Source organism: Notothenia rossii, assembly GCF_949606895.1.
Source record: "Notothenia rossii genome assembly, chromosome: 12".
Taxonomy (NCBI): Eukaryota; Metazoa; Chordata; class Actinopteri; order Perciformes; family Nototheniidae; genus Notothenia; species Notothenia rossii.
In genome coordinates this window covers 19,436,754-19,464,609 of record NC_136911.1, presented here as the reverse complement: position 1 = coordinate 19,464,609, position 27,856 = coordinate 19,436,754, and the positions used below count along the sequence as shown (strand labels likewise).

Below are 27,856 nucleotides of genomic sequence, written 5' to 3'. Positions count from 1 at the left end.
ACGACATACTATACTATGTATTTTTGGAGAAGCAGGCCCATTATAACTTGACTCAGGAATGTCAAACTAACCAACTAATTTGTTTATTGTTTGTATTCTTTATATATGAAGAAGAAAGGAACAAAACAGACAGCAGAACATTTAATGTGTCTTTTATTAAAAGTATCAACATTCTAATTATTATTATTAATATATAATTTTGGACAATATTTTACATACATTTCTGAAAAGAGGCTCTTCTTTAAAGTGCAATATAATAATTATATTCATATAAGATCTTGTACCCTATCCAACATATAATTCCTTTACATTTATGAAATTTAAAAAAAGTGTCTGTGATAAATTGAGATGAAAATCACCAAGAAACAAAAATCTTCCTTTTATCATGATTATCAACAGAGAAATACATGTTTCATCTTAAAATGTGAGAGAAGGAACAGACAACGGCTTCAGAGAAGATAAGAGATCACAAACGAGAAATAGCTGTCCCCAATTAAACGTTACTCATTTTGTTGTCTCACATGGACACTCCTATGAGTCACACATGTTTTCAGAGTGACTGTAAATGACTTTGCAGATCATTAAAATCAGCCCGAGCTGCATCTTGTGGTTTGAGTGATCAATGTATTTGCTTTCCAGAGACATTTATTTGTTTCTTGGAACTTTTTCTCCAAGAGGGACGTCCACCAGTTTCTGTGTTGTAAAACAAAGAAAAAGAACAGATGCCAAGTTTTAAAACATCATAGCCACTTCTTTGCAATACATATTTAACACAAATGCTTTCTTCTGTAGGAACCTTGAGAAGAGACGGGAAAATAAAGCCCCTGCCACACTAGGACGATAACTCAAACGGACCGCAATCGTTATCAACAAAGTCTTCCGTCCACACACAAAAGGCACCAGAAACGTGTCCGCTCACACGAGACTGCTCGAAAGCGCTGGAGACGCTGTAGTACCTATGGCAGGCTGTAAATAGGCTTGTTTGAGACAAGCGAGTGCGCAATTGCGATCAACGTCTTGCTAGTGCGTTGCATGATGGTTAGTCATTTTGTCCGACTTGCTCTGGAGGCTCGCCTACATGAGACGTTGAAATCTTGCGGGACAAAGACGCCCGCTGCCTTGAGAGCGAGGCGCGGCGAGGCGGCGCAGTTCCTCTCCTTGTGCTGCGGAAGCGAAATGCTTGATGGGAAACGACTCGCTGGTATCTCGAGCTGAGCGCTCATTGGTGGTTTTTACCACGTGCTGCTGATAAAACTCCAATTGGCCCGGCAAAAGTTTGTTGTTGTTTTGTGTCAGTTTTACGTCACCACTTCCATTCATATTTTTCATCATTGTTCCACAATGTTTATCATCATGAAATTAATATCTATATATGTTATACTATACTTGGACTGCTTACCGTTTTCATACTTTATATATCTTAGCATATTCATACACACTGTTCATACTGCTCACAGGCTGCTGTGTATATTCATACCCCTCACTGTTTATTCATCATTCAATTCATTCTATATTTTATTCTGTAGATTGTGTACATTACTTTTCACTTTACTGCTTGTTGCACTCCTGGTTGGAAGCTAAACTGCATTTCGTTGTCTCAGTACCTGTAATCTGTGCAATAACAATAAAGTTGAATCTAATCTTGAGCAGGAACAAATGTATTTACTTAGTACATATCTGACATTGACGATTAAACACGTGTGTGCATTCTTTATAAATGCAAACCGAGTCAAGCCGACTCCGGAGGCGGCGGTATGCACCTTAAAGTGTTTGCAATCCACCAAAAAACCGAGAGAAGAAGAAGAACAAGAAGAACAAGAAGAACAAGAAGAACAAGAAGAACAAGAAGAAGCCGACTCCGAGAAATCCGACTTGAGGCGAGCTTTTTGAGAACCCCCCCCGGCTGCGATGAGCTATTCTCGTCTACTTTCGAGACGAGCCGCAACGCGTCTCAAACAAGCCTAATCTCTCCGGTAGTCCACCAGCAGATGACAAACACCCACCTCTCCGCCTCTTCCAAGGGACGAGGGGACCGTGGGGCAGTTCCAGTTAGATTTTTTTTCGCCGGTCAACATGTCCGTTAAAGTTCAAATCTTCCGTACAAAATTTGAAAAAGTGCCGGTCAGAGGTCTTCTTTGTTATTTATTGAGCTTTAAAACAAATGAATAACGACTCTATATAATAATAAAAAACGGAGCCTCTCTTTTCCTCCCCCTCTTCTGAGAGCCCAGCAGCTGATCTCTGAGCAGGAGAGGCGGGGGTTTTGCTTCAATGTTATCAGGGAATGATCGTATAGGCGTAAACACGGAGCCGTTTGCCCCCCCCCCCCCCACAGAGCGTTTCGTTGGCAGATCTGCCGACCTTGGGACCCGTTATCGTTTTCTGCGTTTCCATGTCGGCCTCGTGTGGCCGAACCGTCTATCTGACAGTGAACTGTAGCGGATACGACCGTTATCGTCCTCGTGTGGCCGGGGCTTAAGTTACACTACATGTCACTTACATACTCAATACTGTGGGCAATCCCCACGGGAGCAGTTTGGGGTGAAGTGTCTCAGGGACACAACGACATGCTGACTGCAGCGGGGTTTGAACACCTACGGACAACCCACTATGCCTCATGCCTCCGTGTCACCAAGTCACCAAGATACTCGGACACGTTTGAAACCAGGACTTTTTTTGCAACATGGGCTCAACGACGGAGCCGCTGCACTGAATCGGATTAGCGGCTTCATCATCGAAGTGTGATGTAATGTTTTTAGCGTCTGCACAACGTTCTTTCTTTTCAAATGTTCGATCTGGACCAATCCCCCTGACCTCTGTGGCAGGAGGAAGACGCCTCTCACCTTAATAAGTCGAGCGTGGTAGACATTATCGTCCTCGTTCTCTCCCTTCTGCTCGTCCACCTGGTGTCTCTCACAGGTTCGAATGAGCTCCGCAGTATCGTAGAGCAGCGCGGGGTCCAGAGAGTGAGCGTTGATCAGACTCACCAGGTACTCCCTGTAGTGTCTCCTGGGGAACCGGAGGGAACACAGACCTTTGGTTAAAGACCAAGTTAAGAAATGTCAAAACAAAAAAGCAGTAAATGAAGGGAGTAAAAAATGTCGAACAATTTGAAAAAAGGTCACAGTATTTTATGTGGAGGCTTATAAATTATAAGGCTCGTTATAGAATGTTGAAAAAAGACAAAGGCTTCAGAGAAGATAAAAAACGAGAAACAGCTGTCACAAATTAAATGTTCCTCATTTTGTTTTGTCACACGGACACTCCTATGAGTCACACATGTTTTCAGAGTGACTGTAAATGACTTTGTAGATGATGATGATGATCTTGTTGTTTGAGCGATGTTTGAGTATGTCGATAAAAAGGACAGAAACAACATATACTAAAACCCGAGGTGACCGAGGTGTTGCAGCTCCCAGACTGTGGAACAGCCTCCCAGTACATATGGGAGAATAGACCCCTCAGCTCCGGTGTGTCTCACTCATTAACAACGCACTGCTGAGTCTATTGAACTTTTTAAATCTCAGCTAAAAACTCACCTCTTTGCACTGGCGTTTAATACTAGTGGAATATTCCCATTGTGTTATTTAATATTGTAGTTATTGCCTGTACAGCACTTTGGTCAACTGAAGGTTGTTTTAAATGTGCTATATAAATTAATAAAGATTGATTGGGATATACTTTGTCGAAAAAATTGTAAAAAAAAGTCATAACAAAATAACGTCATATTTGATGTCGAAATAAGGCGTAGTATAGTGTGTCAGTAAAAATGACAGGAATTACATAAAATACTATGTCGAAACAATTGAAAAGAAGTCATAGTATGTGGAAATATTTGAATGTTGTCCAATGTGTTAATTTGAACAAACTAGTTTAAGGTTCATTCAAATGAATTACCTCTTCGGTTACAATACCACGTGGTTTAGTAATATTATTTGAAATGGTAAAGTCCTGTCGAACAACCAGAGAGTTTGTGAAGCAGCGCTCCAAGCACTCACTCGCAGAGTCCGGCCTGCCCCGGCTGAGTCTGGTGTCCACACGGGGAATCAATCGGCTGCCCTGCTTCATCCTTCTGCTCCATCACACCACACGCATCTGGGTGGCAGAGGAGAAGCAAAGGCAACATATTATACATTCATTCAAACAAGATTAACATGTTTATTGTATTGTTAAAGTATTACAGTAAAGTGAAAAGCTTTGTGAAGGTAGACAATAGACAAGTTTTACCAGTTTGAGCTCCATTAGAGGGATCTGTGTTGAACTCCACAGCGCGCTTCTGAGGAGGGAAAAGGCAAATTAACAAACATCCTTTTAACATTCAATACAACGACAGCTGATCATTTATTTATTAAAACAGGAGGAGCATTATTGTTTTGAGTTTTTTCTTCTTTTCCGTCTTTCTTTTGCATCAATATTCCAATGTAATGTTCAGTGTTTCCCACAGAATTTGATTCTATTGTGGGGGCACCGCATCCCAAAGGCCCCTTAACCTATTCGGGTGGCCCACGCATCCACCCCCCCTCAAATAAGAACATACATGGGAGTTCATGGCTACTGTAGCTGACAACGTTCTTGTTGCTCTGTGTTGCGTTGTTAATGAGTGAGACACACCGGAGCTGAGGAGCTGAGGGGCTGAGGAGCTGAGGAGCTGAGGAGCTGAGGAGCTGAGGAGCTGAGGAGCTGAGGAGCTGAGGAGCTGAGGAGCTGAGGAGCTGAGGAGCTGAGGGGCTGAGGAGCTGAGGAGCTGAGGGGCTGAGGGGTCTATTCTCCCAAAAATATCATTTACAATTTAGGCATTTAGCAGCAGACGCTTTATTCCAAAGCGACTGACAATGACCAATTACAGGGACATTCTCCCCGGAGTAAGTGAGGGCCAAGTGCCTTACTCAAGGGCACACTAGTAGTGGTGTTCCAGGCGGGATTTGAACTCGCAACCTTCCGATCATCAGCCCACCTTACTATCAATTAGACCACCAAAATAAAAAATAAAAATAATTATAATCTTTTTTTTTTTTATGAGATCCACAAATAAATCAATGTATGGGAAACACTGATGTTGTATTTTCAAATATGTTGTTGTTGATATTATATTTTGTGACAAAAGCCAACGTATGAGTACCTGCAGCAGGGCCTGCAGTCGGGGGGGTTCCCAGTCTCTGAGGTAGAACAGACAGTCCCGGGGGTGATGAGCATGCAGGCCGTTGTAATTGCAACGGGGCATTTTACAAATTGTCTGCAAGAGAATTACAACAAGAAATACAGGAGCATGTTTTGATGCTGTCAAAAACGTTCCAGTCCTTCCAAGAGAAAAACAAATTGAAATGGATTGCCAGATAAAAAACTACTGAGAGACGAGCAGATGTTTAACATCTTGTCAAAAAATGAAGACACAACTAAGCATGCAACTAAAAGACATGACCGAGAACAGACAACACTCAACAGTTTCTGAACTACCAAACGATACGTCTAAAAAATGTAGATATTGCCTTTTTGAAGAGTAATTATTTCTGATGTTTTTAAGCACATAAATCAATTAGGAGTCTGTTAAAACTTGAATGAAGACGTGTCTCTTGAGAAGCTCACCTTGTGGTAGGGGTTGTTGCAGCCGCTGCAGAACTGGTACCTGCACTGGGAGCAGCTGAAGTGCATGCAGCCGCCTCTGGTCAGAGCGTACTGGAACTTGCATTGAGGGCAGGCTGCGAGAAAACACCACATACTGTTAATGTATGTATTCCAAACAGTGGTGAGGTGTCATGTAACAAAGTACATTAACAAGTAGTTTCCTGATATACAGCAGGTTTAAGGTAAGTGAGACTTTTTGTGCCACTTTCTACTCCACTTGAATTCAACAGAAAACTAAATCAGAATAATGGTTACAAACTGCTGTATGGCTTTTTGTAAGTACACGCCTTTTAAATATAAATTGTGTCCTAAATTAAGCTGTTCAAGGAATGATAGTGGCTAGATTTGTGTGTCAACCACCCATCAATGAGTGTGGTGGTTGAGGTTGATGTACAAACAAAGGTCAGGTGGTTATGTGGTGAGTGTGTGTGTGTGCTCACTGATGCCGTTGTCCCTCAGGAACCCGGCCAGGCCCTGCCTCTGGTACTCGGGGTCATTGTCCCTCTTCCACTGCTGGAACTGCTCACAGGACAGATCCTGGTGCTGGGGCTCCCACTGACAGCAGAGAAAACAGAGACTTCATGAGAGAGCGCCTCCCTCCAAGTCAGTCCACTGAAGAGCAGCCGACGTTTCAAGGTTGAATTCCTAAACAGTATGAAAAGCTAGACGGGAAGACGAATGGTTCCACACTCAGTTATACTCACAGCTTTCTTGCAGCGAGCGCACAGACTCTTGTTGCAATGAGGGCAGGCGACCTTCAGCTGGTCTCCCTCATTGATAAACCCAGAGATGCACTGAGGAGGCAGAACACATATTTACACCTCCTCCTCTAGTGTACATACATACGCATGATTTAGTGTCCTTTTATGTACGTTATTATTATACTCTTATCCTTTACAATCTCTTTTTGAGATGAATGCAGAACATAATAATGGAGTGTTTCATTTGTTTGTGAGGACTAAAACACAATACATCATTGTGAGGGAATAATTTTGTCTTTACTCCTAAGATATTTAACTTTATTGCCTGTTGACGTTAATAACCAACCCTGACTCTGTTATCTCCTTTAAAGGGGAGCTATCATGCTATATTTGAATAATATATTGTAGGGCCATACCCATATAAGGTATATTTATAAGTTTTATTTTTCAAAATACCAAACAGATCATGCATTTTAGCCATGCCTCATTTTGCCTCACTCCAGCTCTGTCTTTGCTGGAGCTGGAGCTGACACCCCCCCCCCCCCCCCCCTGCAAAAGAGGGGGCGAGGCACAAGCGTCATGTTACTATGCTGTTGCCATGCTGTTGCTATGCTGTTGCCATGCCACGGCAACCTCTCATTCCCCTGATAGGTGGAGAGTTGACCATACAGGCGGAGTGCACCTCTGTGACATCATAGAGGTGCAAATCAGAATCCACATGTATCAAATCCGTTGCAGCCCTGTTTTTAGAGATTTGGGTATGGAGGAAAAGAGAGCGGGTTGTATTTTCTGACACTTGGTGAGTTCCCTGGAACACCGGGGACACATGTTCATGTATAAAAGATGTACAAAAGTGCATTTTGCATGATAGGTCCCCTTTAAAGAATGTGCTGCTGCACTTATTCTCAGTTTATGACCGTTCAACTCTCGGCCGCAGAGCCTAAGAGTGGCAAGTGATTCAGCGTATCCAGATGTTGGGGATATCTCCAGTGTTCCAAGCTGTTGATTAACTCTCTGTAAACTAGTTAAAAGGTCTATCGAGAGAGAGAGGCTGGGCAGAATTGATGTGGCAACGCACCCGTGCAGTCAGAACCTCTGGCTGCTGTGACTTGTGATGTGAAATTCTCCGGCCGATACTTGTAATAAACATCAGTGTTTGACATCAAAGCTCCAACTCTCCTCGTGTCTCTCTTAGTCCTGACTCTCCAGTGCGACAGAAGTTTCCCTTACAAATACAATCATCAGAAAAATTCCCTCTGTGAGCTTTGCTTTTTATTTCATGTAGGATCCCTCTTAGTTTATATCCTTATAGTAGTACATGCTTACTATACTCACTTTTTTACGTAAACTAATTTCCTGAACCATTGACATTAAATTGTATGTTCCCATAACTTTTCCGTTTCAAATCACAGTGTGACTAAAACTACTTGAGCTCCGGCGGTCCAACAGAGCTAAAAATAGAACAACTCATTAAAAAGGCAAATCTGTACGCGAAGCATGCAAACTACAGGTGGAGGAGGGAGTCGGACTGAAGGCTGGGAACAGGGAGGAACACCAGATCGTGATGAACTCACATGACAGCACCAGAGGAACTTTGGGTCTTTCATCAGCGTGTGCTCAGTCAGCTTTTTATGGAACATATCGTACACGCCTGGCTCAAGGCAGCCCCGCAGCTGGGAAAACAAAACATCAAAAACGTTCAACAATTAGCATACATGTCATTACCAATGTACTAGTCTACTACTTCCCTACTGTCCCTATTACTCCCCCCAGTGTTCCCCCCACTCCTTTATATCCTGTAGGGTTAATCTATAGAGAATGCTAAATATTCTCAACGATCATCCAATGTTTGAAGCTTTGTGAGAACTTAAACAGCCCTGTTTTCAGCGTCCGAGAGGCTTTAAATGCTGCTGTATTTCATGTATATACTGTATGTTAAAATCACGGTTGAATCATGATGGTGGAGTTCTTTTTACATAATATAGAGAGAGCTCATAATTAATACAAGACAGTTTTGAAACCTGAAGTGAAGCGGTCAAACAGGACTCTTTTTGTAAACAATGACATCATCATGTTTCTCTCGCCTGGTACCTGTATGTCCAGTGTGGAAAAGTAACTGTCCAGCTGTTCGGGGTCGTTGATGTCCGGCTCGCTGCAGACGGGACACACCATGTCTCTGATGTGTTTGTCTCTCACGGTGATGTTGAAGTAGGACCCGAAGCATTCGTGGCACACGGAGCACTGACAGGAAGTCAGGGACTGCATCTGGAACACGGAGAAGAAGAAGAAATAAGTACGAAATAAAGAAAAGTAAAGAAAAGTAAGAAATAAGTAGCTGACAATTATGCAAAATGCTAAATGAAATAACTTGAATATATTCCAAGAAAAGAAACAAATGTGTTTCTTTCTTTTAGCTCTATTATTGCTTCACCATGGCATTCAGTGTTTTGGTCCATATATGATTTAAATTAGAAAAAGTCATGTATTTAAAGAAGTTGACAAGATAAATATCATTGAATAAAAATGCAATGTGCCGTATAAGCGTCTTAGTTTGAGTTTTGATTCCTCACAGTCCGCACTGTTACACTGTGTCTGAAAGCTCTCGACCCTCACCTTGCTGCGGGGGAAGCTGCTCAGACAGCAGGGGCATTCGTTCTTGAGGACACGCCTGATGAAGTCCTTGTCTTGGGACTCCTTCACGGCCTGCACCACGTCCTCCAGAGTGTAGGTGGCGTCTGGCTCCTGCAGCAGCGAGAGGACCAGCTCGCAGCGCCCCCAGCTGGGCAGCTCGTACAGCGCCAGCAGACGCCTGCACATCCTCTGCGGAGAGATTCAAGAGCATGACATGAAGACATGTGATTTACTGGAAATGCTCACTGAATGCCCTCAGGTGTTTTGCAGCCTAACCGGTTTGTCCGGGTCTGAAGGATCTATTGGCGGCTCAGCCTGGTTGGCCCAGATTCGCCGGTGGAAAGGCTCCAACAGGGGGCGCTGCAGCAGAGACAGAGCCCCCTTCACCTCTCCTCCACTCAGCCGCAGGGCCTCCTCACACTGCAGCGCGTCTCTGAAGCCCAGAGAGTGCAGCTCCTTCATCTGTAACACGCAGAGAGAAAATCGGATTCGTTTCATATGAACGTTATCTCTTTCTCTCTCCAGGAGACAAACTGTGTGTCTCCCAAAAGAGACACAAAGTTTGCTGGTTAAGGAGGGTTTGACAACACTCCTACACATCACTCCCAACTCAGCACAGGCCGCCTTTGTTCTGTGTTATCGTTCAAGGTCATAAAACCAGGAGAGGAGTCCGGTTTTCTCAGGCTTTTTATTTGACCTCTTTGCAGTCACTGAGTACGGTATATGTATTTGACAGTGGCGAACCGTGTCTATCACAACTGGAACTTCTGTAGACACACACCCCCCGAAGCTGCCCCCCCCCCCTTCGCGGAATTATAATGTCCGTCTTTTCATTGAATCGTCGTCTTGAAAAAGGGTACTCACAACAATTCCGCAACAACTTCATCTTCACCTGTTGCACGTTAAAAACAATAAAACGGCATGAATTGCTTCGTCGCATCTAGATCCTCTGTCTCGAGCCAGTTAACTAGCGGGCCTTCTAGAATACCCTGGAACCGAGGGAAACTCTGAAAGAATACGCCCATTGGCTACAAATCAATATATGATTGGTTGATCAAACTGTCAGTCCAAACGTACGCTCTCATTCAGTGCGAGGGCCAGGGCGTTCTATCAAGGATGTAGAATACCTTGGTTGAAGCATGTTCTACCCAGAGACCCAGAACAAGATCTGATTGGTCGCTTTCTTTTCTAACACAAAAACAATGAAATGCGTAGTGCATGGTCCGAGAAGGACAAACAAATCAACGTAACAATGTAACATTACAGATCAACAACACATATACCATTCTCATTTATTCATTTTATTACATTTTATTTCTATAATTAAATCGATTTTTTGTTTGTTTTATCTGAGTGTTCCAGGGTATTCTCTGAATACCTTGAAGGCCCTGACGGTTCGCCACTGGTATTTGATATTTGACTGTAGCCAAACATAAATGATGGTTGTTACTAAGGAGATAATATTCAATGATGTTCTTAGATTCTACAGGGTCAGAAATCAGATATAAAAAGGAGCAATAACCAGCAAGCTTAGTTTTGGTTGCCGGTCAAACCCAGTTATGTTATCAGTTCCAGATTTCATTAAACATAGGATATTAATAATATGTTTAATAAAGGCATAGGGATCTCAAATGACAGCTTAAACGTATCATCCTCCAGCAGGAACACATCTTTTGAATATACTGTGTTTAAGAGTCATTTTTAATATTCCCACCTTGGCTCGTCTGTCCCTCAGCAGCTGTCTCACAGCCTTGTCTATGTCTCCTCCTGCAGACAGCCAGGCCAGCTTGGCCTCGGCTCTGGACAGCTTCACACCTTCTCCTGCGACGCTCTGCCCGCCGTGCTCCTCGTGCTCCTCCTGCTCCTCCTGCTCCTCCTGCTGCTCCTCCTGCTCCTCCTCACCCACTTTCTTCTCCGCGGGTTGCTGAACGGAAGCAGCCATGGCGCAGATTTGGTCGAGCAGGTGAGGCAGCTCTGACGCCAGCCAATCACAGGGGTTGGTGCTGCTGCCGCCGCACAGGCCGATGGCTGCGTACACCTCCTCAGCACTGATGTCGCGCTTTTCTGCTTCCTACCAAGGAGAAACAGAGCGAATCTGGTAGTTTTATTTAATCCCTGCAAATAATTTCAAAACTGAAGGTGAGGATTTGCTGCTTTTCCCTGTTTTAATATATAGAGTAGACCAGGGTTCGGCAACCCCTGGTTACGGTGCCGCATGCCAATGGTGGCACGCGCCACCGTAACCAGTGGCACAAGTGGAATAAGTGTGCAAAATATTTAAACATTATTTTCGGATCCTGAACGTCTCCCCTGCAGAAGGAAGCCATGCACGCAACGCAGCCTTGCTCTCTTTAACTCCAGTCGACTTGCTGCTGCTTTCTTACGTGGTGAAACGATCAGGGGTGAAGTGCTGCCGGAGCGCGCCCCCGCACTTCACAAATTGCAGTACCCATAAGGAGCTGTACAAATGCCGCAGTTTTTGCATGGCTGTATCTTTAGTTGAAAGCCCAGTGAATAACATGCTACACAGGGGCGGACCGGCCATGTGTGTGTTCTGGAGAATCACAGAACGGACGGTCGTCATTATTATTATGCCGTTTAAACCAATTATTTAAATGTGTTTAAACCGCATCATGTAAGTTGCGCTGACAGGTCCACACACTGCTTCCCTGCAGCGAGGCTCCCCCCGCCCTCCTGTTGACAGTTCACGATCGTCGGCACACTGATCAACATTTTTTTTTTAAATGGCAAAAAGGTTGCCGACCCCTGGAGTAGACTATCTTCGGGGCTTTGGACAGTTTTTGGGGGGGAAATGGGAGATGCATTTGTGTTGACATACTCTGATCTGCTTGAGGAGATAGAGGCCGTCGTCTCTCATCATCTTCTGTCTTTTGGCATCCAGGTTGACTCTGGGCTTGGGTTGAGGCTTTACTCCCACCTGGGGTTTTTCTTTGGGGCTGGACGCAGCCGGCTGGGCTGAGTCTTTACCTGACAGGTTGCACATCTCACACACCACCACGGGATTTGTGTTGACGTAGGTGCAGAACTCGCACATCCACTGTGAAGCAGACTGAAAAAAAGACACAGTAGAAACATTGAAGAGCACATTGTCGTATCTTCCCCTTTCTCATTTAAGGAACGGATGTTAAAGAGCAACCCAAACAACATGCTGATGTCTTCAAATGTAAAAATGAAGAGTTGAATCGAGCTTTATCAGCAGCAGTAAGACAAACCTTTGTCCCAGACTCGGCCAGAGACGCTGGGCTGGCCAGAGACGCTGGGCTGGCCAGAGACGCTGGGCTGGCCAGAGACCCTGGGCTGAACAGAGACCCTAAGCTGGATAGAAGTGAGGCGGCAGGCGGGCGAGTGGCCAGACGGGGGCGCTCACACACCTCACACAGGATGCTGCTGCCCTGATTCACAACTGTGCAGCTCTTACACTGCCAATCTGAGGGGGGAGAAGACACAGCTCAATCAAACCGTAACACATGAAGTGACTTTGTTTCCTTGAGGGACTGGTGTTCTTATACCTTCATTTTTCAGAGTTTTATTAATACTTATTGCACATGTAAGAACCTCTTTGAAATATGCTGTGATGAAAGTATTTAGCACAGCCAACAAATGGTGCTAAACGGTCCTGCAAAACTCAAGACTTCTTCCAGCTCCACTGCCAAGTTTGACTTTGTAGTTTTGTTGTGAAAGGTGCAGTTTAAGTAGCGTGTATTTGTATTGAGTTATCTCTTGGTCTCACCTGTGCTGGGAGAGGTAGGGACCAACATGGGGCTCTCCAGAGCGATGGATGCAGCTGTAGAGAGGCGCGGGCGCTCGCAGGTGGAGCAGAGCACGGCTCGCATCTCGTTCACTGTGGTGCAGTGAGCACACTCCCAAGGGGACAGAGAGGGACTGGAAGACAGTAAAGCAATACAATCTCATTCAAGGTATAGTCAAGCTGCTTCTCTCCTTTCTTTTACAGCACTGCAACAGCATCATAAATCCTTCATTCACTTCATTTTGCATGGGCACAAAGTGTTAGAAAAACACAAACCTAAATAAAGGATACAACTGAGGAAGTAAACCATCATTAGATCAAATCAAAACACAATAGTATATGATATAAAAGCTAAGTTGAAGTGGACCTATCATGCTATATTTGAATAATACAGTGTAGGACCATACCTATATAAAGCATATTTATACTTTTTATTTTTCTAAATACCAAACAGATCATGCATTTTAGCCATTCCTCATTTCGCTGAATTTAACCCTGTCTTTGCATCATGGGCTGATTCTGTGAGAACAGCACCATCTACAGGCCTGGCATATGTACTACAGCGTCTCCAGCGCTTTCCAACGGCAATGTCCGTGGCTGTCTCCTCCTGATTGGTGGAGTTGGCCCAATAGCCGTAGCGCCACTTGTGTGACGTCATAGAAGTGTTCAAATCTGGATCCGTCTGTATCAGATCCGTTGCAGCCCCTTTTTAAGAGATTTGGGTATGGAGGAAAATAGAGAGGGTTGTGTTTTCTGACACTTGGTGAGTTCCCTGGAACACCGGGGACACATGTTCATGTAGAGAAGACGTACAAAAGTGCATTTTGCATGATAGGTCACCTTTAAATATCTAGTTTTCACTCAGATCGAACTAATTGGAAGTAAAATAGTGGACAATACGTCTTCGGAAGTTACTCTTCATATCTATATGACAGAGTTTGCTGGAGCATATTATGTTTTTGCATATATCTTTTAGGGGTTTGCTAATGCTAGGAATTAAGTTGCTTCAAGGTTTGAGTGCTGAGATTGAAGTCTTCCCACCTCTAGCTGTGAGAGTATTTACCATTTGGGGGAGACCGTATTCACAGAACAGCAGCCATCTTGAATGGATGCTCAAAAATATTAAGGAAAGTACAAAAGAGTAAATCTAACCTGTGACCTTCAATCTTGGTACACGTTTGCCAAATAAAGAAGTGACTGTGAAATAAAGTTCCTGTTCTCCTCACCTGGATGTTTTAGATGGTGTAATAATACTTCTGTGATGGCCTATGCGGTCGGGGTGAGAGTGGAACAGCTTGTCACAGTTCTCACACAGCCTCTGGTCGCAGGTGGAGCACGCAGCGTGAGCAGAAGACCCACAGATGGTGCAGGCCTCTACAGCCAATCAGGAAAACGAATTACAAAAACATAGCGGTCAACAAAAACAAAACAATGCTGAATTACTTATTTCAAAAAGGTTGTAATCTGGCTTACCCTGTCTGGTTTTCTGTATTTTGTCTCTCTTGTGATTGGCTCTGGAAGGGTGGCGGTGAAAGAGGCCATCGCACGCATCGCAGAAAGATTGATTGTCACAAGACGGGCAAAACAGAGTTGTTGTGGCTCCACACAGGTTACAGTTACTCGCTGGAGTAGAGCCTGAAAGAAATGAAATGTTTAGGTATAGATGATGAACAAGAGGCATGTTGTTGTGGATAATTAAACTCGTCAATACTGTAAAGATGTACAATGAGAGTAATCAATAATAAACTGGTGAAAGCAAGCAGCGTTGTCTTGTTGGTTATTTATTTGAAGCTTCAAAGGCACATGTCTCACAGAGTACAGGATAGTCTGCAAGAGTGTGCGCCATAGTCACAGAATAGCAAAGCTTATCTACAAGATAGGGCGGGCAGACAGTTTTATGTGTAGCTGTCGAAAGTATAACGGTTATCAGCATATGGAAGTTCAAACTTAGTGTGAAGAGGAGTATCAGCATGGTCTGCCAGATCAGCCCTGTGGCCTTGAAGCGCTTGAGAATAATGACCCTCTTTAGAGTATGCAGAGGAAACAGCACATATGAAGAAACGGTACAGTAGTGTTAGACAATGCTTTTAGAAGCATTTGGTTTTAGCATATAAAGGTAACATAAGACATTTCCACTACAATGTTTAGTGCACGATACATGCAATCAGAGACTGAACAGGGTGTCCGCGGGGTCTTAAAAAGTAATCTATTTAGCGAAAATGAAGGATATTAAAAAGTATTACACTTAAAACTTAATTTTCCAAGGTGTTACATTTTGTAGCTTGTTTCCAATAAGTGTATAAATGGTCCAAAGAGGTTGTATTCTACAGTCTGCCTGAATGTAATCATTGCGTAGGTGTGTAGTGTGATTCTGTGTAGTTTATTTATGGCATCCCGTTGGGTGTGACGTCATCTGAACAGGACATCGCACGCTCACTGCTTGATAGCGCGAGAAGGTCCGTTTACGCCGGTTGTTAAACAACATGGTTATGGGGAAATGCAAGTCTGCGTCCAAATGATTGGAAGATAAGGAGGAAGGACAATCAATACTGTATATAGGCAATGTGAGGTGAAGTGTGTCGCCAAGGTAACCGGTTAGAACTCCGAGTGGCGATGAGGTCTTCAAATGTATGGAAAAGGTCTTAAAAAGGTTTTAAATTTGACTTCAGGATTCCTGCATATTCCCTGCTGAATCTAAATGTGTGCCGTTAACATACAGTAGGCTTAATATGTCACACATTCACTAGAAAACTGTTTTATATTATCACTTACTGTTCGGAGACTCAGTCAGGTACATGTTCATTTATAAAGCCATGCTGGGTAAACTACCACCTTACATCTGCTCAGAGTCGCAAGTAGCTATTGCCTAAGATCAGGATGTGTTTTTATTACATGTACCGAGTGCTAGGACTGTTTTAGGCACAAACACCTTTATGTGCGCAGCTCCTCTAGCTTGGAACACTCTGTAAATATTGATGAATTGATGTTTGATACTCCTGGTACCTGTCTTTGTGAATAGGTTTGTAAATTGTACCCCAGTCATTATGTTGTGTCCTTTTTGTTTTCTGTTACGTGTGTAACCAATGTGCGGCAGGTCTCCCTTGTAAAAGAGATCGTATGCTTTTGTCGTTCTGAAAAATGAAAAAGTTAGACTTGTAGGATATGTGGCCGCTCACCTGTTGATGGTGTCGGAGGTTGTGCTACGAGGACTTGAGTGGGTTTGAGAGGAAGACCCAGAACCTGCTGCTCCTCTCCAGGCGGGATCACCACAGCATCATTCACCAGATGATCCTGAAGAAAGCATCACATTCAACACTTTTAAACCTTTACCGTGCAACAGACAAATAAAGTGAATAAAGATTGGAGCTAAATATGTCAAATTACTTGCATTTGTGTATAATTAAATATACATTTTATACTAAAACATTGTTAAGTGTTACTTTTTTAATATTTAATGAATGTTCTCTTCATGATTGTGCATACATGTGGACAAAATAATACACAGATCATTTCTGGAAACAATCTATCTGTTTATTTAGTTTCTGTAACTCATAAATACTTAAGTACACAAAAATGTGTCAATCCAAAAGTTATAGATTTTTTTTTTTCCAAAGCTGCTATAAAATTCAAGAGTAAAAATCAAGCCGAGTCAAAATGCTAATAGATTAAACAGATTAAAATGTAAAGCTACAGGAAACGTTTGTACAGACCTGCTGGATGATGAATGGGATGATATCTTTGAAGTGTTCTATGTGAGGATGTGTGCCCTAAACAAACATAAATAAAAGACATGGAAAACAATGAAATCCTTACACACACACACACACACACACGCACACACACGATGTTCAAGGTATTCAAATGACTGCTTTCAAACAAATGCCAACCTTTATGACCATGTCCACCTCTGTGCGTAAGGTCATGACCTCCAGCGTCACCGAAGCAACTTTAGCCCTGTCTGGTCCATCGACTTCATCTGGGAAACTGAGGCCGTCGATCTGCTGGTTGGTGTAACCGTAGAGAAACAAGATTCTCCGGCCTCCCTGTGGAAGCAAAATGAGGATTGAAATATTTGCACTTCACAAGAGTTTCTTTAGATTTGATCAATGTATTTGTTGCTCACTTTAACGGCATCCACAGTGGTTCTGAAGACAGGGTTGTTGTGCTTGACGCTCCTCCAGTATTTGGGCCTAGCAGGACTGGTCAGATTACAGCCGTACTTCTCCAGGATACTGAAGGCCTTGATCAGTCTACTCAAGGACTCCAGAACCTGAAAAAGAGACACAATTGATGAGAGTAATTAGTCATATGGGTGACTATACCCACAAAACAGTCAAGTTGAGTGATTCTCTTTTTACTATGAGGTGATGCAGTTGAGTTTATTTCAGTTCATAAAAACAAATGAGCAGTTTAGAGTTTGATTAAACGTATCGTGGATAGTCACAGCTAAATACTTGTATGATATCAGCTTTTGTATATTTACGGTTTGTCAGGAAATGTCTATCCAAGCAGCACAACCAGATGGAGAAATGTTTACCTCCTGTTTGTTGCGGCAGGCTGTGTTCTCCTTCAAGATGGCCTCCACTCCGATGTGACGGTACTTCTCTGACAGAGGCAGGGCGATGGCGGCCATGGTTTGGACCACCGCTTTCACATCCTGGGCCACACCTGAGGCGGAGAGGAGGGACTGGGCTCTGATCCTGACCTCGTCCATCTGGACCGATGCAGGACCACCGCTCATCGCTGTTAGAGAGGGAAGTGGATATATTTAGTGTTTAAATCAAAGCATGATTGTTACTCCTATGGGAGAACGTGCTGTGTTCTCTGTTGTACAGTATGTGATGAAGTTCTACTATTTTAACTGTAATGCATTAAGACAAATTGCAGGAATTGCATCTTGCAAAAAAAAAATCAACAGTTTATATTTAAAAATAAATATATTAAATCCTTTAACTATACTGCATTTTTATAATATTAATAATAAATAATAACACATTTATTCAGGTGCTCAAAGTCGCTTTACAGAGGTTGTAAAAGAGGACAACTAATACATATAGTAAAAGTCACATTAAAATCGAGCAATAAAACAACACACATTAAAAGCCAGTTTGAAGAAGTGAGTTTTTGTAAGTGTTTTGAAGGTGGTGATATCGGTTTTATTGAGGATGTAGCTGCTTATTAACCTTTTGTTTCTTGTTATTGTTTTAAATGGTAATTAATTGTTATTCTTATACTTTATATAAAGCACTAGTAATTACCTATATGGCTGATTTGTTTTTCAAAATAAACTTGCCTTGCCTTAAATAAGGAAACTGACTGAGATTGGATATTTTGACAGGTGTGAAATGTTAAATAAGTACAGGGTAAGTAACTGTCCACCATTTCTTTTATGAATACAATTTCACAGCAAGACAAATGTTAATATGTCATAAAGTGACTTTTAAAAATGCACTTTTAATCATATGACAACTGTTGGAAAGCCCAGGCTCATCTTACTGTCACTCCAATGGACGTTAACCACATTTAAAACCATTAACTGACAACACTGTTACTAATGTTTCTCCAGGGTATAATCATATTCAACGCGGTTTGGCGGTGTCAGTCAGGTGCTTTGAAGCTAGCAAGAAAAACAAGATAACAACAATTCACGTAAGTTGAAACCGAAAGTTTTTGTAACTCACAAACCTGCTCAATGTAGAAACCTTCGTCACGACTTTAGACGGTTATTCCCTGCTTCGGAGTGAACGTCGAAAGTATTTAAGTTTCCATTAATACAAATAAGCTCTTTAAAAACCCATGTCAGTGGTTCATATTTCACCTACACTCGGTTTGTTGCCTCTGGAGCTAATGCGGAAACTACAGTTGGACGTCTTATGTTCCGGCTCCACTTCCTGTCCCGATTTTATTTTTTCAATATAAAAGCATAATTCCCACAATGTAACATGAATTTAAAAGTGGTCTTTAACATTTTTTATTTGTTTCTGAACACTTGAATTAACCAGTTATGGTACAATTAGATTATAAGTGCTTTTCAGAATGTACTTAGGTAAAGGAGAGAAAGGTAGTGCAGCAAAGTACAATATGTCTCTGAGATGTAGTAAAGTCTCCTTAAAGTACAACTATTATGCACAATTGTTCTAATTTACATTGCACCTACCTACAACCCAAGATGTGCACATTCATAAAATAGCCTATAACATTCTATCTAAGCCATTTGTACATGTGTTACAAATCAATATTTAAATCCTATCATCTCGTGACTCGCCAACAAATTGATGGTATTTCTTGATATGTTATTGTGTCTCTAGAATCTATTTTTCTGTATTTTAATCACGCAAACTGAACTTAAAGGCTGTACATTTAGGTAACGTCCTACTTTCCGCGGAGGAGGGATACAGTGGGAGGCGCAAATGTCATCAACCGACATTAAATCGAAAGCAAACTTGAAGAGGAAATAGTAAAAAGTCTCACTTGAAGCCATATTGTCCTGCCGTGCACCTGTTCTCTTTGAGTTAATTTAAAACACTTTAACGGACAGTATTTATTTGTCCTTACGCTAAAACGTCTGCTCAGTCATGCCGAAAGCATGTTTGAAAATCAGCAGAGCGAATGCAGAGAAGGTGAGTTGATCTCGTGTTAATGCGCAGGTACAGTAGGCTACATGCGATAGCAGCTACTTGCTAAAATACTCTTTAAAATACTGATAACTGTAAGCAGATTGTTTCAAACATGTTAAAGAACAAAGTCAGTTGTAGTCCACTCGGGGAAGCAGGGGAAAGTCCCCGAGTGAAAGAAAAACGAAAGTAAATCCAACCGTCTTGTGAAACATGAGTCAGCAGCTAAAATTATGTTATTGACAGAAATGTATTTCCTTTTCCATAGGTGGAGAACTTCCGCCAGTCCCTGTATCAGGAGGTTTGTTCAGTCCCACTTTATTCTTGTGTTTTTGTATTATGCTGCATATTTTTTAAGTGTTTTTCTCTTGTTGTTTTGCAGGCAGAGCTTTTGTTCTCCAACTACATCCCCATGAAGATTGCACAGCTGGATGCCTTGCAGAGGGTCAGTAACTTCAGATTTTCCACACACAAATCAAGGACCCTTCACCTCTTATTTCAGGTCTTAATTCATCCTCTGTGTGTTGTCAGGATGACGCCCTCAGTATCACAGACATGTCCTCTCTGAAGGCACCCCTGGACATCCCCATCCCAGACCCCCCTTCCCCAGAGGAGGAGGTGAGGTCTCACACAGCTTCTAACATCATAACCAACATATACAAAAAAATACACAAACAGGGGTTCATTACTTTCCCTGAGATAACTTAGCTGCAGTTAACTTGTTGATATCCTCACTTCAGCCACTACTCGTTATGTGCTGACTGTATAGGGCATGAACCAACCTGTAGAACTTAGCTAATAATGTTTAGTGAGTTAATCCAAATTAGCAAAACATGTCCAGTTAATCAATTTTGAAACATTTAAATACTACAACTGGATTACAAGTCACACTTTTAAACGCCCCATTGTTTTTTATTTGTCTCATCATTGACATATTGTATTCCACATTAGCTAGTTGTATGTTACTGTGTACACGCTACCTGTAACTGATTTAATTGTGTTTACTCTGCATTTAAATCAACTGTATTCATCTCCCTCTCTGTATAAAGATACACTTTTTCTCACATACACAACACATAAGATCTTGTGACACATTTTTGACCATTCAAATGTGACCCCACAGGAAATGGAGACTGATAAGAATGAAGAGGATGAGAAGAAGAAAAAGAAAAGTAAAGTGATATCTTTGTTTCGTGTTTGCCCAGAATATACATGAAATGATATAAAGTCTAATTCCCCCTCCCTTTCCAGCAGCTCCAAAATGTGGCTTGATCAAGGGGAATGAGAAGATAATGATGCTTCTGGAGAGGGTGAAACCAGAAATCTTTGCTCTTAGAGAGACCATCCTCACTGTAAGTGAAGCACTCTCACTATGAAGTGTGTTGTGTAAAACAGAGTCATTTGAAATGGCAGAAGTGTTAGTTGTGATGGTGTTTATGTAACACTCTTCTTCTGTGTTACAGGTCACCTGCTGGATTCAGCACCTCATCCCACAAATCGAGGATGGAAATGACTTTGGGGTTGCAGTGCAGGTACATTGCGCATGTGCATCCTGGCTGTGTGTAGCTGCAACGTTTGGTCAGGTTTTGATTAATTATTATGTGTTTCCCACCACAGGAGAAAATCTTGGAGAGAATCGCTGTAGTGAAGACCAAAGTCGACGGTTTTCAGACCAACATCAACAAGTAGTGTGACGTTCTCTTCACTACAAATTAAATATATAATTATTTTAGTATTTCTTAGATTAACAGCAGATATTCACGGGAACATTCCTGTCACTTACAAACCCCCTTTCTTCTTGAATTATTTAGGTACTTTTCCGAGAGAGGAGATGCTGTAGGAAAGGCTTCCAAGGACACTCATGTGGTGAGTATAAACTTATCATAAAGGATACGTCTGGTGAATATCTGCCTTTAACTTACTGTCAACTAATTCCTTTGAAAAGATAATAAAACAAAAAGCCACAAGTATTGTGTGTGTATCAAATACTAACATCATCTTTCTATGTGATATCCATTATTATCCGTAAACTATCAAAAACACACTGTTGCATTGTGGGACATTTCCTTTCATTACCACTGTAGGTTTTGACTCAATCCCACAAACTGTCCTGTAGACAAAAAAAAAAACCTTAAAAGCCCCACATTACGCTGAAAATAGTCCCTACAAAGTCCTCCTGATCGTTTAATGAAAATTCTTTAAAGCTTTAATAATATTACTGAAATATCTTTAACATAACCTTCTCTGCCTCTAGATGGACTACCGCAGGCTGGTCAGCGAGAAGGACGTGGACATGTACTCCGAGATCAAAGTGATTGTTCTCGACATTCGCGGCTTCTACGTAAGTTAAAACAATCAGTTATTTATCACCATAGCGTCATAGAAGAAGCTATAACTATATGTCTATCTGTTCACTGTAGGCCGAGCTTTACGACATCATCAACAAGAATCTGGAGAAGGTGACCAATCCAAAGGGAGAGGAGAAACCTTCCATGTACTGAGGCATGGTGGGGGGCGGGGCAGATACTACAATTCATGTGTTGCATTCACAAATAATCATCTGTCTGTTCAGTAATGCTGCACGTTCATTAGTAAATGTTGCTTATTCTTCAAAAAGGTAACAATAAAAGTTTTATCTCTGATCTGTGATGACACTTTGGTTTTTGTACCGTAACTTGCACTAAACTACAAATTAAAAAAAAAACGTAATAAAGAAGTCTTGTTTTTTTTTTCAAACTGTGTGATTTGCATTTATTTGTAAAAAGAAAAACAGTTAAGTGATTCATGATGCACTTCTGAATTCAACCTCTTTTTTTTTATAACAAATACTCAATTGAAATCTTACAAAAATATTTACCTTACCTAAGATCAAGAGGGAATGATCGACAAATAACAATAAACTAAGGAACACAACAAGGTAAAGGCATAACTCCTCATAACTCCTCCTTCATTGGTGATGACTCTCCTCTCATACTTCAGGACCTTCTCCTCCAGGTATGAGCTGCGAATCAAAGAAAACAAGAATATTAAAGGTCTAAAACAGGGGTTCTCAAAGTTTTGATGAGTGAGGGCCAATTTAGGTACCCAATATTGGATTGAGGGCCGCCCAAGAAAAAACGGAACACAAAATTCCAAAACAAATATTTTCTTTATTGCACACACAAACACACACACACACACACACACACACACCCTGTTTCAGAACCAATTCCAGCTACTCAAGCACCACAGGATAGTCTCTGCAAGACAAATACAGAGAGACAGAGAGGGGGGAGGGAGAGAAAGAGACTTTTAAAATAGAAGCTTACCAAAGACCACAATAACACAGTATTCATCATCATCATTGTTATTATTATTGTTGTTGTATTTGTAACACAAATCGGCTATTATTGCCTGTCATCAACATACCTTTTCCTACTTTGAATGGGATTTATGGTGCTGTCGTCTGTTGGCTACTATTCCTTTGATGTCCGGTTCCATCTCCGTTGTTGCTATACGAAGGACAGCATGTAGATGGGCATCCGTCAGCCTCGATCTCAGCTGGGATTTGTTGATGGCCATGGTGGAGAAGGTTTTCTCACAAATGTATGTGCTTCCGAACAGAGAGGCCATTCTGATGGCATGTTGGCGAAGTGCAGGGTACGTAGATGGGGAAAGTCCTTTGTAGAACTCGATGAGATTCTTGTCTCGATATGCTGCTCTGGCCTCAGAGCTCTCCTGCAGGTCGATGAGCTCGAACTGCATTTCTGCAGGCTCTTCTTCGGGTGCACATGTGAAGGGATCTTGGAATAGGTTGAATGACTTCTCGTGGTCACTGAAGTCCGAGAAGCGGTGGTGGAATTCCTCTTGGAGTTTTTCCATGAGGTTGTGGTTCTTGTCTGAACACAGGTGATGTAAAACATCACATTCACCTGCGAGCACCTTGCAGGCGGGGAAATGGGTTAGATTCCCCTCTCTGAGCTGTCCCTGCACTAGTTGAAGTTTTCGCTGGAAAGCTTTGACGCTTTCAAACAATGTGGAAATGAGCTTCCCATGGCCCTGCAGCTTCACATTGAGATCGCTGAGAAAGGTGTTCAGGTCAACAAGGAACGCTAGGTCACAAAGCCATTCAGTGTCACTTAACTGTGGCAGATCTTGTCCTTTTGATTGCATGAACTCAGCGATTTATTTCCTCAAATTAAAAAAACGCTTCAGTGTGGCACCTCTGCTCAGCCACCTGACAGCAGTGAAGTATATGACGTCACCAAATTCAGCCTCTGATTGCACCAAAAAAGTTTTGAATTGACGGTGATTCAGACCTCTGGACTTTATGAAATTCACTGTCTTGACAACAATGTCCATGACATGTTTCATTTCAAGCGTATGAGCAGCAAGGGCTTCTTGGTGAATTATGCAGTGATATTTGATTAGGTTCTCACCTCCGTTATTGGCCACTTTGTCGCTGAGCAAAGAGACAGCGCCCGCCTTTCTCCCGACCATGGCTGGCGCTCCATCTGTTGTGACACCGACCATGGATGTCAGCTCCACATTGTATGCATCGAGACTACGACACACAGCATCACAAATGTCGATTCCCCTTGTTCTGTCTTTGATACTCTCCATGCTTAGCAGTTCCTCGCCTATTTCAAAGTCCTCCGTGACCGTTCGAATGAAAATCAGCAGTTGTGCAGTATCAGAAATGTCTGTACTCTCATCCAGTGCTATAGAAAAGGACCCCTTGCCTAGGCCTTCCACACGTAGTCCCAATTGCTCTTTGAGATCATTGGCCAGATCTTCGATTCGTCGTGTCACTGTGTCATTCGATAAACTTATGTCACGGAACTTTGACTTTTGTTCAGGGCATACAATGTCAGCCACTTTCAAAATGCAGTCTCGCACAAATTCTCCATCACTGAACGGCTTGCTCCGCCTGGCAATTTCGTGAGCTACCACATAGCTAGCCTGTGTTACAGCTTCACCGGATTTTGCAAGATTTGTGAAAACTGACTGCTGGGCAGTTAAACCTCTTTCAAGTTTAGTTCTGCGCTCCTTGCCCATGAACTTGTCATACATTTTATGATTGGTATCATAATGGCGTTTTATGTTATACTCCTTGAGCATTGCATTCACCTGCTTGCAGATGAGGCATATCACTTTATCCGACCCCTGAGGTAAAACGAAGTAAGCGTTGCTCCATTTCTCCTGGAACTTCCTTTTCTCCTCACTGACAAAACGTTTTTTACGCGACGGCCCTGGCTCCTCCATCTCGCTTACACAACGAAAACTTCCAACAAATTTTGTTTCCGCTGTTCACGTGAACACTTTGCCGCCTTTGGGACGTGCATCCAATCAGGGAGTGAGTTTGGGGATGCTCGCGCTGGGGGTATTCAGTGGAAATAACAGTGTGCCTGAGTGTGGACGTTGGGAGAGACAGCTTGTTGTTTTATTATTGTATAACCGGACTTTTGTGTGCGTTCATATACTTAACCACACACGCAAACACACACACTCTTTCTCTGCCGTTACATAGCAGACACTACTTTATCTGTCAAGTTGTCTCCGATGCCACCACAACTTCCTGTCAAACACGTTATCTCGCCTTCAAAATAAAAGCATGCAAACGGAACTGGAAGTTAACCTAAATTAAATCCAAAATACACATGAAACTACAACGAAGGCAACAAAAACAATGCAACATCTCCTTCATTCTCAGAGGACACAAAGTTGGGTTATCTACAGACAGTGACTAGCTAAAATCGCTAGCTAACTCCCGTTTCTGATAACTTACAACAGATTTTCCGCTTAACTGCAACTCGCGAGATTTGCGAGATTCAGGTTACCAAATAAGGAGTGAGAGTGACGCGTAGAGGAACCGGAAGCTGCGCTAGCCTCCGGTGGCTACCATAATGCTATCATTTAGTTTCTCCGATTTTTGCACAAAAATGGATTGATGGACCATCAATAAATAAGCCATGCCTGCTTCATGTATGGAAGAGGACCAGCGCCTCAAGAAAGCAATCATATCATCAGGTGTGGTCTCTAACATTTATAAATTATTATCTAGGGCTGCCCCGAATACCTATTCTCCTGTCCAACTGTCCTGGGAGCATACCTTGAATATCTCTCTGTCTGCTTTGCAATGGAACTCCATTTGGCAGTCAGCTATGTTCTCTTCTAAATGTGTAAGATTCAGGATCATACAGTTCAAAATTCTCAATAGAGCTTACATCACCCCTGTTACAAAATCCAAGATGGACAATAAACACAGAGATTTATGCTGGCATGAATGTGGCAAGCGAGGTACATTGTTGCACCTACTCTGGGAATGCCCAGCGGTAAAAAAACTTTGGTCAGAAGTAATATCCTTATTGTCTGAATCTTTAAAAGTTAATTTCCCTACATGTCCCATTGCATGTCTACTGGGTCTTAAGCCAGATGGCAATCCTGCAAGGACTACCGATCGGCTCTGGACATTGGCCTGTTTAGCCACAAAAAGACTCATCCTATTAAACTGGAAGGAACGCAAACTAGCCTGCTTTACTAGGGACTCATGGCTGAGGGAGTATCTGGACCTACTGAACATGGAGCGTGCAGCTTCTCTGCTGGGGGATTTTGAGGGGAGACAGGAGGATTGCGGTTCACTGTCCGCAGCTCTCCTATCTAACCCTGTCAATATGGCATCTCCTGTGTAATGTATAATGTATTGTGTATGTAATGTCCTGTGTATGTCACAATCAGCTGTCTTAGGAAGTCATCCTTGCATCCACCCCCCCCCCCCCCCCCCCCCTCCCCCGTTACGTTTTGTTTAGTTGTTTGTTGTTACATGTTTTGATGTACGGTTTGTTATCTGGAGCAATGTCTGTTAAAAAAATAAATAAAAAAAAAAAAATTTTTTTTTTTTTTTTACTGTACTTGGGGTTTAACAGGTTAACTATCGCGGGCCGCCAGAAACATTTGCGAGGGCCGCCATTGGCCCGCGGGCCGCACTTTGAGAACCCCTGGTCTAAAAGGAAGGTGGAGTGTGTACGATACACCGGTTTGAGTATTACGTGGAATAAATAGTCAACGCTGCAAGGTAATCACCATTGTGATGTTGTTGCCATTGAGGAGGATCTGGTCCAGTTTGGTTATCCTTCTTCCCTCCGGTGTGATTTCACTAAAACATGGATATATATTTATGGATTAATTCAACGAATAGGTCCCTTAAAATGTGCTGTCATGCAAAGAACAAAGTATACGTACAATTCTGTCACGTCTTCCAGGACCATGTCTAAAACAATGAGTTAAGGGCAAAACTGGGACATGATTCAGAGCAAACGGCAACATAGTGAAGACAATTTAACACAAGATATGTTTTATTTCAGAGTTAGATTGAAATCTGGAAAAGGATACTGACAAAGTCATCGAAACCAAGCAGCGTGCCGACGATTTCTTTGTCGGTTTTCATGACGATGTGAATTCGGGAGCCAATACATTTGTCCACAAGCTCTGAAAGAATAAAAAAACAAAGATATGCGAGATCAAAATCTATTTGTATTAGGCAGAAATGTTAGGTTAATTAACAGACAATTATTAGATTACCTTTTTAAATGCATTAATCATATTTAAATCTCAAAAGATAGTTCCCAATGTATTTTCTATTAATTCGACCCACTGGTTAATTATTAATTGATTCATAATTTAACCTATACTAAAAAATGTAATTAATGAAAAATCATTAAACATGTTTTACACGCTTTTCTTACGTTTAGTAGCAAATATTTTATGTGTAAAGTAAATAAAGCTGACAGATACATTTAGTGCAGGAAAAGTAGAGGAAGGAACAGAAAGACCTCAAGGTAATTACAAATTAAACAAAAAGTAGTACAAATGTTATGGTACTTGAGTTAATGTGTTTGGTTTCATTTCACTATTTAAAACGGCTATGTGTCCGGTTTTTAAAACAATACATTTATATCCAAAAGCCTTTCAGTACGTTATTGACATGTTATGAAAGTCGTACAACTATCTAAGAACATCAATCTGTACTGTTAGCAAAGACAGCTAATGTTTTAGTAACGACTATCATGCGTTTTCACCGCAGCTGGAAGCATGATGCTAACGTTACCTAGCTAACCAAACATATCTCATACCTGAACCTTCGCTTCGAGTCGACACACCCGCACTCTGCCTTTTATTACTGCTTTAAAATTGACAGGCAACTATCTAAAGACAGAACGGGAACAATATTTAAAATGTACAAACCAAGTGGGAGCAACTGGGACGGATTTGTTGTTGGAGTAGCCGCCATGTTCATTCAAGAATGAGCACCAGTCAGAACCAATGGAAAGAAGAAAGTCAGTGGACAGGCAAAAGCAATCGATCTAAAAATTAAATGATGTAATTCCAAATGTCCACACGATAGCGCTAGCTCTGCTTGTCTTGTTCATGACGTAATTATTTTTACTTTGACAAGACAAGTCCCCATCTCGTCTCTGTAGTGTTGAAATACAAGTACGCTATTTATTCATGTATCGTGTTAGTCGTTGTTTGATTTATTC

At 42.1% G+C, this 27,856-nt stretch overlaps 4 protein-coding genes across 5 annotated transcripts; 1 reads left to right on the top strand and 3 right to left on the bottom strand.

The window, feature by feature from the left end:
• Positions 1–136: 136 nt before the first annotated feature.
• Positions 137–18,594, bottom strand: LOC307026501 (E3 ubiquitin-protein ligase RNF31-like). The gene is made up of 24 exons (XM_079661935.1): positions 18,409–18,594; positions 17,261–17,466; positions 16,847–16,993; positions 16,611–16,766; positions 16,434–16,490; positions 15,900–16,014; positions 14,197–14,358; positions 13,950–14,097; positions 12,706–12,857; positions 12,188–12,402; positions 11,794–12,024; positions 10,669–11,025; positions 9,231–9,416; positions 8,937–9,143; positions 8,415–8,588; positions 7,898–7,996; positions 6,327–6,416; positions 6,063–6,177; positions 5,584–5,696; positions 5,120–5,233; positions 4,228–4,276; positions 3,999–4,095; positions 2,844–3,009; positions 137–693 (listed from the first exon to the last, which is right to left on the bottom strand). The coding sequence occupies exons 2-24, from the start codon at positions 17,462–17,464 to the stop codon at positions 646–648; spliced, it is 3,402 nt and encodes a 1,133-aa protein (XP_079518061.1). The 5' UTR covers positions 17,465–17,466; positions 18,409–18,594; the 3' UTR covers positions 137–645.
• Positions 18,595–19,138: 544 nt separating this feature from the next.
• On the top strand, positions 19,139–22,073 carry psme2 (proteasome activator subunit 2). Of its 2 annotated transcripts, none has more exons than XM_079661939.1 (11): positions 19,139–19,343; positions 19,606–19,638; positions 19,720–19,782; positions 19,869–19,955; positions 20,461–20,509; positions 20,592–20,689; positions 20,801–20,869; positions 20,955–21,022; positions 21,149–21,203; positions 21,592–21,678; positions 21,758–22,073. In XM_079661939.1, exons 1-11 carry the CDS (start codon positions 19,299–19,301, stop codon positions 21,836–21,838), a joined length of 735 nt encoding a protein of 244 aa, XP_079518065.1. In that variant the 5' UTR covers positions 19,139–19,298; the 3' UTR covers positions 21,839–22,073. The 2 variants fall into 2 exon arrangements, with proteins under 2 accessions (XP_079518065.1, XP_079518064.1); XM_079661938.1 differs by having other exon boundaries at positions 19,140–19,343; positions 20,589–20,689.
• Position 22,074: 1 nt separating this feature from the next.
• On the bottom strand, positions 22,075–27,715 carry lsm5 (LSM5 homolog, U6 small nuclear RNA and mRNA degradation associated). The gene is made up of 5 exons (XM_079661940.1): positions 27,561–27,715; positions 26,709–26,804; positions 26,559–26,586; positions 26,400–26,472; positions 22,075–22,338 (listed from the first exon to the last, which is right to left on the bottom strand). Exons 1-5 carry the CDS (start codon positions 27,610–27,612, stop codon positions 22,306–22,308), a joined length of 282 nt encoding a protein of 93 aa, XP_079518066.1. The 5' UTR covers positions 27,613–27,715; the 3' UTR covers positions 22,075–22,305.
• On the bottom strand, positions 22,418–26,092 carry LOC307026679 (general transcription factor II-I repeat domain-containing protein 2A-like). The gene is made up of 2 exons (XM_079662259.1): positions 22,746–26,092; positions 22,418–22,576 (listed from the first exon to the last, which is right to left on the bottom strand). Exon 1 carries the CDS (start codon positions 24,579–24,581, stop codon positions 23,502–23,504), a length of 1,080 nt encoding a protein of 359 aa, XP_079518385.1. The 5' UTR covers positions 24,582–26,092; the 3' UTR covers positions 22,418–22,576; positions 22,746–23,501.
• Positions 27,716–27,856: the final 141 nt, after the last annotated feature.

Excerpts from the sequence above, each read along its gene's own strand:
- LOC307026501 (XM_079661935.1), bottom strand. The coding sequence starts at position 17,464 with ATGAGCGGTGGTCCTGCATCGGTCCAGATGGACGAGGTCAGGATCAGA. Across the intron at positions 12,858-13,949 it reads ACACCATCTAAAACATCCAG|TCCCTCTCTGTCCCCTTGGG; the intron begins GTGAGGAGAACA and ends ACTGTCTTCCAG. Across the intron at positions 6,178-6,326 it reads GCGCTCGCTGCAAGAAAGCT|TGGGAGCCCCAGCACCAGGA; the intron begins GTGAGTATAACT and ends CTCTGCTGTCAG.
- lsm5 (XM_079661940.1), bottom strand. The coding sequence starts at position 27,612 with ATGAACATGGCGGCTACTCCAACAACAAATCCGTCCCAGTTGCTCCCA. Across the intron at positions 26,805-27,560 it reads GTCCCAGTTGCTCCCACTTG|AGCTTGTGGACAAATGTATT; the intron begins GTTTGTACATTT and ends TTATTCTTTCAG. Across the intron at positions 26,473-26,558 it reads CTGGAAGACGTGACAGAATT|TGAAATCACACCGGAGGGAA; the intron begins GTACGTATACTT and ends TCCATGTTTTAG.
- LOC307026679 (XM_079662259.1), bottom strand. The coding sequence starts at position 24,581 with ATGGAGGAGCCAGGGCCGTCGCGTAAAAAACGTTTTGTCAGTGAGGAG.
- psme2 (XM_079661938.1), top strand. The coding sequence starts at position 19,299 with ATGCCGAAAGCATGTTTGAAAATCAGCAGAGCGAATGCAGAGAAG. Across the intron at positions 19,639-19,719 it reads GCCAGTCCCTGTATCAGGAG|GCAGAGCTTTTGTTCTCCAA; the intron begins GTTTGTTCAGTC and ends GTTGTTTTGCAG. Across the intron at positions 21,204-21,591 it reads CTTCCAAGGACACTCATGTG|ATGGACTACCGCAGGCTGGT; the intron begins GTGAGTATAAAC and ends CTCTGCCTCTAG.